Raw genomic sequence first — 15987 nt, 5'->3', positions numbered from 1 at the left:
TAGCCAATGTGTTTGGTAAATATTCTTTTTTTTCCCATGATCCTGCTTTGAATTGTGTTGTCTAACATAAACCAGGTCCTGGTTTTAAATTGATACAGTGTCTAATTCCATGTTTATTTTAATATGATTGCATACAAAGGTAGACATAGGTCCTGTATGCAACCTTTGGTACTATTGCCAGTTTAGCAATTCAGCTAGTCTCCACCTTAGTTACACTAATAAAGGTTTTTATGACTTCCTCCCTGAGATGTGTACATTAAAACAAGACTTAGTCATGCCACACTACAACCTCATGAATTCATTATGAGTGATTGCACTACTTTCAGATATTTGTATAATTAAAGCAGGAGCATGCAGTAAGCACTGCAGGTATCTGTATTTTATACATATATATATGAAGTCTAGACATTGTGCAAAAGAACAGTGTCTCTGGAAAATATCTATTTTCCAGCAAAAACAATGGCACCAAACCTATACAGGAGTCGGAGTGACACAATAATGATGTTAATGAAACTCTTCACTGCTGACACTCTCAACATAGATGAGATAATATCTGTGTTTTAATCTTATAGAACAAAAACAGTGAACACTTTTGATTATTAGGCAAGCACTGTGTTTATTGTAGTGTATTGTATATGGTACTTTTTGACAGGAATGCCAAGGAGGAACACATCTTTAATTAAGTTAAACAACTTTAACAACAAATGAATACCTTGCAAGCAACAAACAAGTGTATACAAATATAATAAGAAAAGCATGTTAAAGTAGACACACCTCTCTCTCTCTCTCTCTCACACACTCACACACACACACACACACACACACACACACACACACACACACACACACACACACACACACACACACACACACACACACACACACACACACACACACACACACACACACACACACACACACACACACACACACACACACACACACACACACACACACACACACACACACACACACACACACACACACACACACACACACACACACACACACACACACACACCTAGTCAAACGAAAGCATGCAACATGTTACTGCAGCTACGATGGCCCCGAGAGCTAAACGCACTGCAACTTAAGACAAACTAAAGTAAATACAGAATCACATTGCATATACAGAGAACTTTGTGAAATCTGCATTCTATATTTGCCTATGTTCTTTATATATAGCATCTATGCAATTGCTTTTGTGTTCTGTTTTGGTTCTGAGTTTTCTTTTGTTTTGTCTTTCTGCATGTGTTTAATTGAGTTTGCAGTGCACTGAAGTTTAAGGGCAATCATAGATCCCTGCTATTTTGCTACCTTTAAGAGTGCAAGTACTTTCACAGTGACAGTGTTAGTGGAACAGCCGAGAGACAGCCTTTTAGAAGTTTCCAGAGATGTTGAGTGGGATGGTGGAATAATATAAAACTCACTGTGACAGGAGCCATCTGAACAATTGTAAACTATTCACACAACAGTTTGACCATTTTGTTTCATGCCATTACAAACATACCAGACATTTACAGTACAAATATTTTTTTGTGATTGGATCAACTTTTTTGTAAACCTTATACCTAAAACTATGGTCTGAATAGAGTATCCCTTAACATTACAGTCCACACCAATAACCAATTGCCAAAGCAAAATACGTGTTTATTTCTGAACAGATGGGATGTAATAAAACTTGTCTTTTCATGTGTTTGGTAATAAGGTAAAAGTCATGAGCCTTTCTACGTCTTCGAGGAATCCACACTTATTATTACCATGGTTTACAAAAGGTACAGATGGCAACTGGCAGGGTAGATTAATACATGAATTAAAAATAAGCCTGTTAGTAATTTCTCCAAAGTAAATGACATAATAATACAAGTTTTGTTCAAATTAATGATTAAGACAAAGGAAATAAAAGCTACAGAATGTGTAACACAATCAAGTGCTGTGTGATGTACAGTAATACAAGATAAAGCATCTTCCCTTCAGCACAGTGACAGTCTCTGCACTGTAAATACAGTATTATGTCCAGCACCCTCAGGTTGGTACTCTGCTCAATGAACAAGCAGCTCCCTGATGTTTTGTACCACAGCATCTTCCTTTTCTAACCATTTGCTAGTTGTTGTTGTTGTAACAACAACTATGTGCCGTACATGTCATGCTGCAGACTAGCTTATATTCAAATATGCTACAGCAGAGTACAGCATAATGCAGGGAGAAGACGGGCAGCAGTCCGGGATCTTTTACTGTCAGACAAAAGAGTTCCCCTTCTTGTCGGCTCTGAGGTGGGGAGAAGATGAGAGGAATAATTGTAATACATCTTTGTCATCATGGCATTAGAATGATACATTTATAGCAGGGGGATTGGCAAACAAAAACTGACTGATATGTGAGAAATAAAAACAGAAGGGCTTCTTGCTTGTAGCAGATGCACATATATTATCACCTTAATTTAAACGGCACATCTCATTATATACAGTGTTTTTCTGTTAACACTGGTTACCAGGCCAGCTCTTAGATTTATTCGCAGTGGCACTTTTTGAAAGACAGTTTAATAAGCATATAATAAAACTCAGTGATGCGTTTGCTCTGCAGGAGGTTAACTATGATGCTCACCTATGTCTACTATAGACTAATCAAATACATTTTTTGGGACAATTTAGTTGTTAGAATTATATTAGTATACTTTTTAGGATGTATGTTAGTTGTTATGTAGGTTCTAAATGTTTCTGTACAATAAATGAACTCAAGACAATTCTAGTAAGATATATTTCAAATACCTTTTCTTTTCTGTATAGTCCCCTATTCTCAAGCTTCAGATAGCTTATTAGTATGTCCTATTTCTCATCTCCATTCTGTCTTATTATTGTACTTTGTATTTGAACTGATTGTAAATAAAATGATTGTAAATAAAATGTTGAATTGTCTTTGCCTTTATCAATTATCTTCCATTCTTCACTTATAAACACCGATTCATTTAATACAGCAGGAGACCGGCTTTGCTAAAGTATAAATTACCTCAGAAACCAGCCAAACACTAGCACATACTTTGTAGGCTAAAGACACATAATTGTTCAATGTTCTACTGCAGGGAAATATATAAAGTACACTTGTGCAATGTCAATATAATCTTTAATGTCTTTATTTTCTTGAGGCATATCCGTGCTGTATGTGTTCTTGTCTTGGCTAATCAGTACTTTATCACTAAGACCTGCTTGGGGTTTAAAGCAGTTAGATGAGTAGATAAGAATGTTGGCCAGTCAAGTTATTCTATGATTGAAAGAGGCAGAGCTTAATACAGATATAATATACAAAGACTTGGCACATTACTACAGGAAAAAAGATTGTTACTATTAAAGAAAAGTTGTGGTCTCAGCATGTTTTCGTTCATTCTCTCTTAATCTCTGCGGTGTCAACGTGCTGTTTGATTGGGTAAACACCTATTTGTTTTATAATTAATCGAATGTTGGTGATTCAGCAATCATGTCCTTCTTTGTCTCTGTTAAATTCCCTTGCTGACAGAGAGTGGCCCACTACTTACTTAGCAGATGTGTCCTGCAATTCAGTATCCAGTCTGGTTAAGCATTCAGTTAGAGGGCAGAGAGCAAAGGTTAGTGAGGGAGGTGAACAGCTGACAGGGAGCAACCATATTGTCAGTACACATGCAGTTGCTGGGGATTAGTAGCCTGCTTCCAGACTGCCATTGGAGGGTGGATGAAAGAAATGGAAAACAAGCATCAGTTCTCTAAGTTGGTAGTGTTTAAGGTTGAAAGAGGGAGCCCCAGATACACTGCAATGCATATGGAGGATAATTTACCAACATTAAAACAAAGAACATTGTACCCTTATACAGTGTACACTTTTTCACGAAAACTGGTTTTAGGTCAGTCTCTAGTTTTCAGACTCAAGACACCCTCCCTTTGATAATGAATAGAAATGAAGTATAACATAAGACAGCTTTAATTTTTCCATGTTCCCAGCATTGCTCTATTTTCATCAAAGCACTAGCAAACATGTGCGTGTGTTAGTTTGCAAAATAACTCCAAACAGCAAACAGACATATACAAATCATAAAACATATACAGTATGTTCCACAGAGATACGGCCCTCACCACAAGAAAACAACAGCATTGGTAATTTGTTTATTTTTTCTTGAATAGCAGCCTGGTAGTGGTGTACATGAATGTTCTCTAAGTATCAAAGATGAGTGAGATTGTGTTGGCGATTTACACCAACTACTGTGTTTTGCTTTGGAGGTACCAATAAAGTCCCACCGAACAATTAACACAGCTACCTTTATGTCTTAGTTTTATTTATTGTGGTTGCTGGCCAATAGTTTGTGCCCAGTCTCAAACACACAATGCTAATAGTTTTAACTCATCTCACTGAAATCTATCATTAGCCAGCTGCAGTTAAAATACTGTATCTCATATTATTTCACACTGTGGTAATATGTTGCTGCCCATTATGAGAGAGTCCAGTTTCTGCTACTTGTCTGTAAGGTTGACTGAAACTCAGCAACAATTCCTACAACAATTCCTACCGACAGAGAACTTGATGTTTTCCTATGATTCGGTCACATTATGCATTTCAGGTAAATTGAAAACAAACCGTAAGACCTGCCCCACGTATGGAAGTCACTGTGTTTATTTGTTGGTTTATAACTTAGGTTGTATGTGGTCTTTAGATCTCAACTAACATTTAACAAAATATTAACCGAGCTACAGGAACAGGCACATCACAAACTAAGAGAAATAAGCAAATCAAAATCTTTCTCATTTTATGTTGAAGAAGAAGGCAGCCAATGTAAAAGGTTAGTCCCTGCATGTGAAAATTCAAAAAATTTCAGTACAGACAAGTTAGTCGATTTACCTCATGCATGCAAATTTGTGTATACCCCTCTCCTCGTCATACCTTGGGGCAGAGTGAGAAATGTTTTAGTCCACAAACAGCCGCCAAAAGAAATGATCCTATGACTGAGGATTTAAACTGAATATACTAAGGAGGGGGACGCATTGGTTAAAGAAGTGTACTAACAATGGTTACATTGTCAATTCATGGGGATTAAGGTGTCAGGCTGTTACCAAAACAATAAACAAAAAATAAGGGGTTTCCTGACAGTACATTTTCCAAAAACTCAAAGAAATACAAACATTGTTTTTGCACAAGAAAAAAAAGAAAGGGTAATCGTTTTCAACTTGTGATGTGTGGTTTTATATGTTAAACTTTAAGAAGAGCTTACTCACTTTACAATGCTGGGGGGAATGTGGACGTACTCCATTGGGATGATTTCTCCAAGCTCTCGCAGACAGTTCACATACTTTATCTTGCTGCTGAACTTGGAGCTGCAGAGACAGAAACATATAGGGTTTGTATCAGTAATGTGAAATATTGTGTTTCCAATGTAAACAAAATGTGATTTTGGACAAATAGGTTGTTGTATTTTGATTTGTAGTGTTGTCAAGTGCTAATACTTAAAAAAGTAAACCCATAGATGCAGAAAGTTAAATATAAAAACCTGGAAACACATACTGTTGGTGGAATATAAGTTAAAAGAGGAATGTGTACATTTAAAACAAATGTAAACCTCTGTTGCGCTTTACTTCCTGTCAACTACTGTGATGATGTGTGTGTATGTGTCATCTAAATGTTTACTACAAAAATGAAACCTTATGAAGGGTCTGGTGATTCCCAGCAGGGTCCTTATGAACCAGGAAGGATGGACAATGATGAACATCTTAAGATTTTTCTTCAGTCTGTGAGGAGAAGCAGAAGTGGTGTAATAAGATTAGTAAAGGTGTAACTAATACCATATTGACTTATTATTAGGTATTCCATGTGTATCATTCCTGCTTGCTGCTATAAAGTATACTTTATTATAGGAGTAGAATGAAGATAAGAGGTAGTACACACAGGGAACTAAGCTCCTATGATTTATTTCTGTCACTGACATTATTTACAGAGTTTTACCATTATACATCAATGAAGCACAAGTATCTGAGCATTTATAGATCTGCCTCAATGATCACTCATTGATGATTCATTCAGTGTCTGAAGTCTCAAATGAAAGCTAAGTGAACTGACTGTCTGTCAGTATAGGGAGTAGAGGGTTTAGTGAACTAGGTAGTACTTACTGACACAGATAATTCTCTTTTAAAACAAAATCTACAACTGAGTTAATCTCACATCTTTTGTTGAGCATTTAAAAAATAAGGTTGGCAGTAGGTTTATCCCTACAGTCTATGGTTTAGTACGCCCCCTTCTGGCCTACTGGTACAACACAAGCGATCGTCAAAAAGTATTTACAAAATAATGTAGGCCTAGCAGAGCTTCCATAATTGTATGCATATCAACTTTTGCTTATATAATTAAAACAGAAATGTTTGTGTGCTTCAATAATAACAGTTATACATTGCATTTCCTTGTTTGCATACCTTCTGTCTATCATTTGGTAGCACTTTTTCATCCAGGTAAAGCCCGGCATCCTTCTGCGAGGTGTGGCACCATTCAGGTAAACAATCATGTAATCTTCTGCCACCATTAGTTCCAACGTACTTATTACATACCTACGCAGACATAGAAAATGCTTTGTAAAGACGATAATACATAATAACTGCTACAAAAGCAACACCAGTGTTTTTCTAGTTAATTGAATTGTATAAAATACAGTAAATAATCAATTCCAAGTTAACATTTAAGTGAGCCGTTTTGGTCGGAACTGTTTTTTAATGGTTTGATGTGGCCCCTATGCTCCGATGAAGGAAAATCTTTGTGCAACAAATCAAGACATCATTTGATGTTGGCTTGTATTACACTACATCCTGAAGCATAGCCATACTTACAGAAAAAGGTTTTCCATCACATAATTGTAATTGTCAAAGTCGCTGTCTGGTAGGAAGCATGCTGCAAACACGATGATCGCATTTTGTTCAGCATAATAACCTGACAAAATAAAAAGAGACAATGGGTTTCACAGTTATCCACCACTTAGTAATGTATAACATTGAGTTGGAAATGATTTACTATAAGTTAATTTAATCATGAACGAGGGAATATGACTCAGACTCAATATGATAAAATGATATGAAACATGAAGAAACAGGTACAGCTTTTAAACATTTGTATTTGCGTACCTCCATGAGAAATGACTCTTTTGTATGGCTCAATGCACTTCATGTCAATGCGATGCTCCTGCTCTCCGATCACCACACTCCTCCACAGACGGTTTTCCCTGCTCTCCTCAGCTGCTCTGTGTGCTGCAATCGCATCACCTGATGCTGCTCCTGCATCCATATTTGACTCTTCTGAGTCACCTGTTTGTGAAATAAAGACAATTTTACAGGACAATAACTATTTAATATACTTTTTTAGACAATATGTAATGTCAGTGTGGCTGTGTGCATGTTTGTATTGTGTCTTGAGGTGTTTGACCGTGTCTGTTGAACTCCAGTGAGTCTTCCTCATCAGGACTGTCCAGCTCGTCTACATTGACATCCAGGTCATCTCCAGTATCCAAGGCATCGTCCTCAGTGTCCAGGGCCTCTTCTGAGAGAAGAGACCCCTCACTGCGGTCCAGTGACACATTCATTGGTGGAGCTGTCAACTTTCTCCTCTGATTGGAGCCCCCTGACACATCAGCTGAGGATGGTGCATCTGGTCAAAGAGAGATGGTTTGATTTTATTCTTAGACTCAAATATGTTTTTCAGAGAAATGTTTTTGATCACTGTTATTTCCCCCAATGCAACTTTCTTTTTTTATTAGTCTTATATCTGTATATTGTTGTACATTTAAAGTGTATTCCCTTAAGAAAACAATTTCCCCATATTATGGAAATAATGCCAAGTCTGTAAAACATAATAATGAAAAGAGATTATTCCTTGATAGGGTAAACCAGAGAAGTTTAGTTTATCTTGCTGTTTATTTACCTTCTCTGTTATCCATCTCCTCAGCAGCCTCCTCACTGGAGGCCGTCTTCATCATAATCCCCGATGCACCGTCTCCCTGTTGGGAGTGTCTGCTCAGAGGCACAGAAACACAATAATGAGCCACAACATAAATTATCATCGCTATCACCACTGCCACCAGAGGTACAGCTACGAATAGTATTGGGCCAAACAAGACAAAGACAATCATCTACAAAGAAAACTTTTCCCATGACAGTAAATGAGAAAGAGTTTCAAATCTGTTCATTTGACTTTGGACATAAAAAGATAACAGAAGCAGACAAGAAACTCACTGCTTCATTCCCTAGCTGCACGTGTGGGAAGAGGAAACAATACTGAGCAGTGTTGCTACCTCCCCCAACCAAAGCCCCTCTAACAGACTCGATTAACATAAGGCCTGCTAACAATAGAGGGAAGCAGTACTGAGAAACCAGTACACATGATTATAGCAACAATGACACCCGCACATTTCCTCCTCCCTTTTTTCAATAATCTCTGTCACCTACCTTTCACTTACTCCTTCTTCTCCTATCAGAGGGACTGAACCACTCTTTCCACAATCAGGTCATGTGACCACCTGATTATGAAAAGGTCTGCCGTGTATGCACGCAAACACACAGAGTACAAGACAGGGGAGGGTGGTGCATCCCAAAGAGGGGGCAGGTCATCACAATTACAAAGTGGGGCACGCACGCACGCACGCACGCACGCACGCACGCACGCACGCACGCACACACACACACACACACACACACACACACACACACACACACACACACACACACACACACACACACACACACACACACACACACACACACACACACACACACCCCCACACACACACACGCGCGCGCACACACACACACACACACACACACACACACACACACACACACACACACACACACACACACACACACACACACACACACACACACACACACACACACACACACACACACACACACACACACACACACACACACACTAATTTCCTCACGAGGGCCTTCTAGCTCAATTCCGACCGTCTGTTCAGTGATTCCCATATTCCCATAAATAATGTATTATATTATTGCCTCTGCATTGGATTTGTTTTGGATAGGGTAATAACTTCATAATTAACTACTTCTGAAAGCAGAAGTCTAGGGCAAGTCTCTTCAGTGCGCATGTCACAAAATGAGATGCATTGTGGGACATATAGTTTATGGGCAACATGCTTCTGTAAGATAAGATAAGATAAAATGGACCTTTATTAATCCCCGTGGGGAGATTCGGTAGTTTAACAGCAACAGGGTAAGATTGAAAAACAAGACCGCACAGATTCACACAGATTAATAAAATTAAGGATAAATCAAAGATAAAAATAAGAAATAATTATAAAATAAGAAATTAATTAAAATGAACATATAGATATACTGTAAAGTAGCATGTAATCGTATAATAATCGTATTATATTCTTTGCAAGCTCTTGCGGGCCACATAAAATGAAGCCGCGGGCCGGATTTGGCCCCTGGGCCTTGAGTTTGACACCCCTGATGTACACTAACTGAATACTCATTCCAATTTTGATTGAGCCAAAAAAAATACATGTTTGGTGAGTAATCATTTGAAAAAGACATTCTGACTTTTGTTCTCTAGTATGTGTCCTGTATTTCCCATAATGCAACTCAACTGCATATTTTTTAAGGCCGTCCCTTATAGACAAACACCCTTTGATGTTCTATATTGTATCGGTATACGCTGGTCGAGTCAGTACTCCTCAGTTCCTCCTCCTGCAGTTCTTTCTATTTTTCATAATCCTTATTGATGGTGTAAAGAAAGGGGGTGTCATGTGTGGACTAATTGAGGGGAAATTGTGGTATTGGTCTCTATAAACAAAACTGACACTTCTTTTAAATTTCACTCCTGCTAATTTGGGTAGATTATGTTTTGCATGACCTAAGCACAGCCACATCTTTGTACATTTTGAGTTCTGTAAATCAGAAATGGACCCAATCCTGCTTCTTCAAACAATTTGTATTATGTATCATGTCACAGGATGCACTGAAATAGTAGTAAATATATTTGAACCTGTTCATCAAAGTACAACATATTGTAAGGACTGCAGCGTTAAAATGATCTGTGCTGCCTCTTTGTGGTAAAAGTCAGTAGTACCGCTTTTAGTCTGTGGAAAGTCTATGCACATCCTTAGCGCTCTCTTTCTCCCTCATTTATAATGAACAGTAAACAACTATGATCATGTTTCAGCTTTTAAGAAAAGACAATGAAAGAAAATCTCATTTAAAATGACATTGTCTTTTGGAGGCTAACTTGAAAAAGGGATGTCTAATACAAAAAGGACATGAGAGCATCCACATTTTCACACAGTGTTGGGTCTGTTGAACCTACTGAGGAGCAACATTTAGTCAGTATGAGCGAAAGCTCACCTTGATGGGAGAGAGTAAATATTTTCCTCTGGCATATACAGCGCATGATCTTCCCTCTCAGGGTGGATATTTGATTGGTAGAAAGGCTGTCCGTCAAACTCGTAAGTCTCATTCCGACTCTGGCCATCAGCTAAGATACTGAGAGGACTGGAGTTCATACGCGAACATGGAGTTGGAGTCATCTCCATACTGGCTTTCAGCTATATATTGAAACTCATTACCATGATCATCCATACAGGCTGTTTGGGCGCACTGGTTTTCAGTTCTATGGTCAATGTGGTGGTAGCTGTAGCCGTATTGTGTTTGGCCCTGGGTTACATTCTCAGTTCCTGTCCACTGGTAAGCAGCGTTCTCGTTTTTCTTTAAATTTCTATATTCAATACACTCATGATCTGCTCCACTGTATTCTATATGTTATAATATATATATATATACTATATTCTAATGGATTGCAAGATGAGATCTTCATTGGTCAATTGCTGTTCTGTGGCTTGTCCAAAACACTGTTGAGTTTAAATCCTAATATTAGCTTTACATTAAAGGTAACTTGTGGAGTTTTTGACCACTAGTAGCAATACAAAGCATGGTGTTTGCAGGTGGGTGTGGCATATGTTCTCACCACACACATGAAGACACGTGTGTGGTGAGATGAGAATGCAAGTGCAATATACATTCCTGCAATTATAAGTAATTGAAAGATGTCAAAGGAAATGTAGAACTGCCCCAGCAAAAACAGGTTGCAAAAGCTACAAATAAGATGTATTGCAAATGTTTTCTGAAGAAGGAAATGCATTCAACATGTCAGTTAGGCCTCAAGGACACACATGTGTTTTGGTGAGTAACACCTATTTATACAGAACATTTGTTTACAAGAAAACTCCACAGGGTACTTTTAACAGTGTTTAAATCCACACAAACCATAATCATTTTCTGCTTGCTATTCATTAATATAAAAAACAAATCTTGCAATAGAGAACCGCAGTGACGCGTCGTAAAACCCGGAAGTAAACTTCTTCCGGTTCCTTCGTGAAAAACCAATGCAAATTCTCCATAGGATTTTGAAAAATAGCTCGAAATAAGGTCTGTGGTTGACACACATTTAAGAGAGGGATCACGTTTTGTTCAGCCGGATAATCTCCACATGTCTACCCTACTTTTATAATTTTTGAATCATAAATCTAGTCGCCAAAAGCGAAATGCTAACGTTATGCTATAAACGAACTACAAGCCAGTACAGCAGCAGGGTCGCACGCATAGGATCGTTTCAACTGACTTGCACTGAAACTGCACGTTGAACACTTTAAATATATTAACATTTTAAACTGTATACCCCGTTTATCTAGGCCCTTTTTGTTTTATGTATAGGCTACATGTCACACTGTGGGAAACAATATTTCTGGATGTATAACACATGTAGAATTTTGTACAATAAAGCTGACTTTGACTTCCGCGTGCTTGCATATTTTAACAAAGCTTTTCATTTTAGCCACACTGAATTTAACTAGAAGTCATGGCTGTGTCAATTACCAGTCTGATATCGTTTTACAAAGATGACAAGAAGAGTGTAGATAGAGGAGAGAACCACTACAAGTCAGGACACGTAAAACAGTGCAGCCTAGTGCACCCTGTCAGGGCTAGCATGTGGGACAAGGTTTATAGTGTCGGTGAGTAGTGATAGCAAGAGTACCGTTAACCTAGAGTTAATTTATTCACATTAATTCCCATCAACAAATCCATTTTATGTGTCACATGAAATCTTTATTAGGCAAGTTTATTTATATAGCACTTTTCAACACAAGGCAATTCAAAGTGCTTTACAAAAAATGAAAGACATTAAGAAAATGGCATTTAAAATTAGTCATTAAAAAGAAAAGCTAATAAAATAAACATTAAAAGAAAAAATACATGGATAAAAGTTACAGTGCAGTCTAAGATATGAATAGTTCAATTAAAAGCAGCGACAAAAAGAAAAGTCTTCAGCCTGGATTTAAAAGTAGTCAGAGTTGCAGCGGACCTGCAGGTTTCTGGGAGTTTGTTCCAGATATTTGGAGCATAATAACTGAACGCTGCTTCTCCATGTTTAGTTCTGACTCTGGGGACAGAAAGCTGACCAGTCCCTGATGACCTGAGAGATCTGGATGGTTCATAATTTAGCAGTAGGTCAGAAATGTATTTTGGGCCTAAACCATTCAATGCTTTATAAACCAGCAGCAGTATTTTGAAATCTATTCTTTGACACACAGGAAGCCAGTGTTAAGACTTCAGAACAGGAGTGATGTGATCCACTCTCTTAGTGTTAGTGAGGACTCGAGCAGCAGCTTTCTGAATCAGCTGCAGCTTTCTAATAGATTTTTTAGTGAGACCTGCAAAGACACCATTACAGTAGTCCAGTCTACTGAAGATAAAAGCATGGACAAGTTTTTCCAAATCCTGCTGTGACATTAGTCTTTTAATCCTAGATATGTTCTTTAGGTGATAGTAGGCTGATTTAGTAACTGTTTTAATGTGACTGTTGAAACTCATGTCAGAGTCCATGACTACACCTAGATTTCTGGCTCTGTTGTTTTGAACATTGCAGGCTGAAGCTCAGCGCTAACTTGTATACGTTCTGCCTTGGCTCCAAAAACCATTACCTCAGTTTTATCTTTGTTTAATTGGAGAAAGTTCTGACACATCCAGTCATTGATTTGTTCAATGCACTTACTCAGTGTTTGAATTGGAGCATAGTCTCCTGGTGAAATTGTTACGTAAATGTGTGTGTCATCTGCATAGCTATGGTAACTTATTTGGTTGTTTTTCATTATCTGAGCCAGTGGTAGCATGTAGACCAGGGATCACTAACTACATTTGTCCAAGGGCCGAAATGTAACCAATAGACACTATCGCGGGCCAGCGATTTTTATATAGCCCAGAATTGTATAAATAGTATTCAGATTACTTTTGGAATACTTTCTTTTTCCATAACAGATGGGTATGTTTTGGTGCACAGGAGACACGTATTTTACTGTTTTAATGGCTTATCAAGAGCACAAATACAACATCTTGGTGTCATTCTGAACAGCTCTCTCATCTGCACCCCACATAAAAAACATCACCCGGACTGCATTCTTTGTACTGTCTTAAAACCTTTCCTTTGAATATGTTATGAATTGTAAGGTGTCCTTGGGTGCTTTGAAAGGTGCGCCTAAATAGAATGAATTATCATTATTATTTATTATCTGAAACGATGTAATAACTTTTAAAACTGTTTCCAGTCACTTGCCCCATGCCTTCAGCAGCAGCAGGCCATTCACTTTGATTTCATCCCGTTATAAATGTCATCATTTCGACAATAAAGAAATGCTACATAGACGTTATCTTGCACATTTTATCTAACCATCTCCGTTTCTAACTTTCAATATATTTTAAAAGAGATCTCTCTCTCTCTCATCTGCGTGCGGGGGCACTGCGGTCAAGCCAGCCTCCACTTGGGAAAACACAGTCAAGCCAGCCCGCACGTGATATTGGGGTGCGCGAATATTAGAAGCATTACGGTAAAATCCCAGCGCTTACTCGGTCAATAACAAAATCACCTATAACAACAAACCAAACCTATTAAATTAAGAAATATGTACTATATAATGTGATCAATAATTATTTAAAACAAACTACGTATAACTACCACGAGTAAATGTAAAATGTAAGGAGTTTCAAAATAAAAGTCCTTTGAAATCTCATATTGAAATCTCATATATGAGCTATCAGCCCCGTGTTTAGATAACAATAAAACGAAATCTCTCCCTGATCCAAGACTCATCTCACTGCAGGGTGATAGAAGGAGTCCCCATCTACTCACCCAGAAAAAATCAGGACATTCTGATGTGGAGTTTCAAAATAAAAGACCTTTGAAATCCCATATATGAGCTACCAGCCCTGTGTTTAGATAAGAATAAAACAAAATCTCTCCCTGATGCAAGACTCATCTCACTGCAGGGTGATAGAAGGACAGCCCATCTACTCACCCAGAAAATATCAGGACATTCTGATGTGGAGTTTCAAAATAAAAGACCTTTGAAATCCCATATATGAGCTATCAGCCCTGTGTTTAGATAAGAATACAACGAAATCTCTCCCTAATCCAAGACTCATCTCACTGCAGGGTGATATAAGGACACCCCATCTACTCACCCAGAAAAAATCAGGACATTCTGATGTGGAGTTTCAAAATAAAAGACCTTTGAAATCCCATAGATGAGCTATCAGCCCTGTGTTTAGATAAGAATAAAACGAAATCTCTCCCTGATGCAGGACTCATCTCACTGCAGGGTGATAGAAGGACACCCCATCTACTCACCCAGAAAAGATCAGGACATTCTGATGTGGAGTTTCAAAATAAAAGACCTTTGAAATCCCATATATGAGATATCAGCCCTGTGTTTAGATAAGAATAAAACGAAATCTCTCCCTGATCCAAGACTCATCTCACTGCAGGGTGATAGAAGGACAGCCCATCTACTCACCCAGAAAATATCAGGACATTCTGATGTGGAGTTTCAAAATAAAAGACCTTTGAAATCCCATATATGAGCTATCAGCCCTGTGTTTAGATAAGAATACAACGAAATCTCTCCCTGATCCAAGACTCATCTCACTGCAGGGTGATATAAGGACACCCCATCTACTCACCCAGAAAAAATCAGGACATTCTGATGTGGAGTTTCAAAATAAAAGACCTTTGAAATCCCATATATGAGCTATCAGCCCTGTGTTTAGATAAGAATAAAACGAAATCTCTCCCTGATGAAAGACTCATCTCACTGCAGGGTGATAGAAGGACACCCCATCTACTCACCCAGAAAAAATCAGGACATTCTGATGTGGAGTTTCAAAATAAAAGACCTTTGAAATCCCATATATGAGCTATCAGCCCCGTGTTTAGATAACAATAAAACGAAATCTCTCCCTGATGCAAGACTCAACTCACTGCAGGGTGATAGAAGGACAGCCCATCTACTCACCCAGAACTCAACATCAGAATGTCCTGATTTTTTCTGGATGAGTAGATGGGGTGTCCTATCACCCTGCAGTGAGATGAGTCTTGGATCAGGGAGAGATTTAGTTTTATTCTTATCTAAACACGGGGCTGATAGCTCATATATGGGATTTCAAAGGTCTTTTATTTTGAAACTCCAAATCAGAATGTCCTGATTTTCTCTGGGTGAGTAGATGGGGTGTCCTTCTATCACCCTGCAGTGAGATGAGTCTTGCATCAGGGAGAGATTTCGTTTTATTCTTATCTAAACACAGGGCTGATAGCTCATATATGGGATTTCAAAGGTCTTTTATTTTGAAACTCCACATCAGAATGTCCTGATTTTTTCTGGGTGAGTAGATGGGCTGTCCTTCTATCATCCTGCAGTGAGATGAGTCTTGCACCAGGGAGAGATTTCGTTTTATTCTTATCTAAACACAGGGCTGATAGCTCATATATGGGATTTCAAAGGTCTTTTATTTTGAAACTCCACATCAGAATGTCCTTATTTTTTTCTGGGTGAGTAGATGGGGTGTCCTTCTATCACCCTGCAGTGAGATGAGTCTTGGATCAGGGAGAGATTTCGTTTTATTCTTATCTAAACACAGGGCTGAT

The 15987-nt window shown here is 38.3% G+C and overlaps 1 protein-coding gene across 5 annotated transcripts in view; it reads right to left on the bottom strand.

The window, feature by feature from the left end:
* Positions 1-1629: 1629 nt before the first annotated feature.
* Positions 1630-15987, bottom strand: part of LOC117453084 (uncharacterized) — a 55624-nt gene continuing 41266 nt past the window's right edge. For 2 of the 5 annotated variants that reach the window (XM_034091941.1, XM_034091945.1), the window contains 10 exons: positions 7915-8003; positions 7420-7641; positions 7122-7301; positions 6831-6930; positions 6423-6554; positions 5658-5744; positions 5235-5333; positions 4861-4902; positions 3530-3562; positions 1630-2268 (listed from right to left, as the gene is read on the bottom strand). In XM_034091941.1, the coding sequence (XP_033947832.1) occupies positions 2238-2268; positions 3530-3562; positions 4861-4902; positions 5235-5333; positions 5658-5744; positions 6423-6554; positions 6831-6930; positions 7122-7301; positions 7420-7641; positions 7915-8003 (1015 nt within the window). In that variant the 3' untranslated portion in view covers positions 1630-2237. The remainder of the gene's footprint in view (positions 2269-3529; positions 3563-4860; positions 4903-5234; positions 5334-5657; positions 5745-6422; positions 6555-6830; positions 6931-7121; positions 7302-7419; positions 7642-7914; positions 8004-15987) is intronic. The other 3 variants (XM_034091942.1, XM_034091943.1, XM_034091944.1) reach the window with 3 other exon arrangements.

This window comes from Pseudochaenichthys georgianus, chromosome 9, assembly GCF_902827115.2.
Source record: "Pseudochaenichthys georgianus chromosome 9, fPseGeo1.2, whole genome shotgun sequence".
Lineage (NCBI taxonomy): Eukaryota > Metazoa > Chordata > Actinopteri > Perciformes > Channichthyidae > Pseudochaenichthys > Pseudochaenichthys georgianus.
Note: the sequence above shows the minus strand (reverse complement) of the source record. Positions and strands in the feature narration are given on the sequence as shown.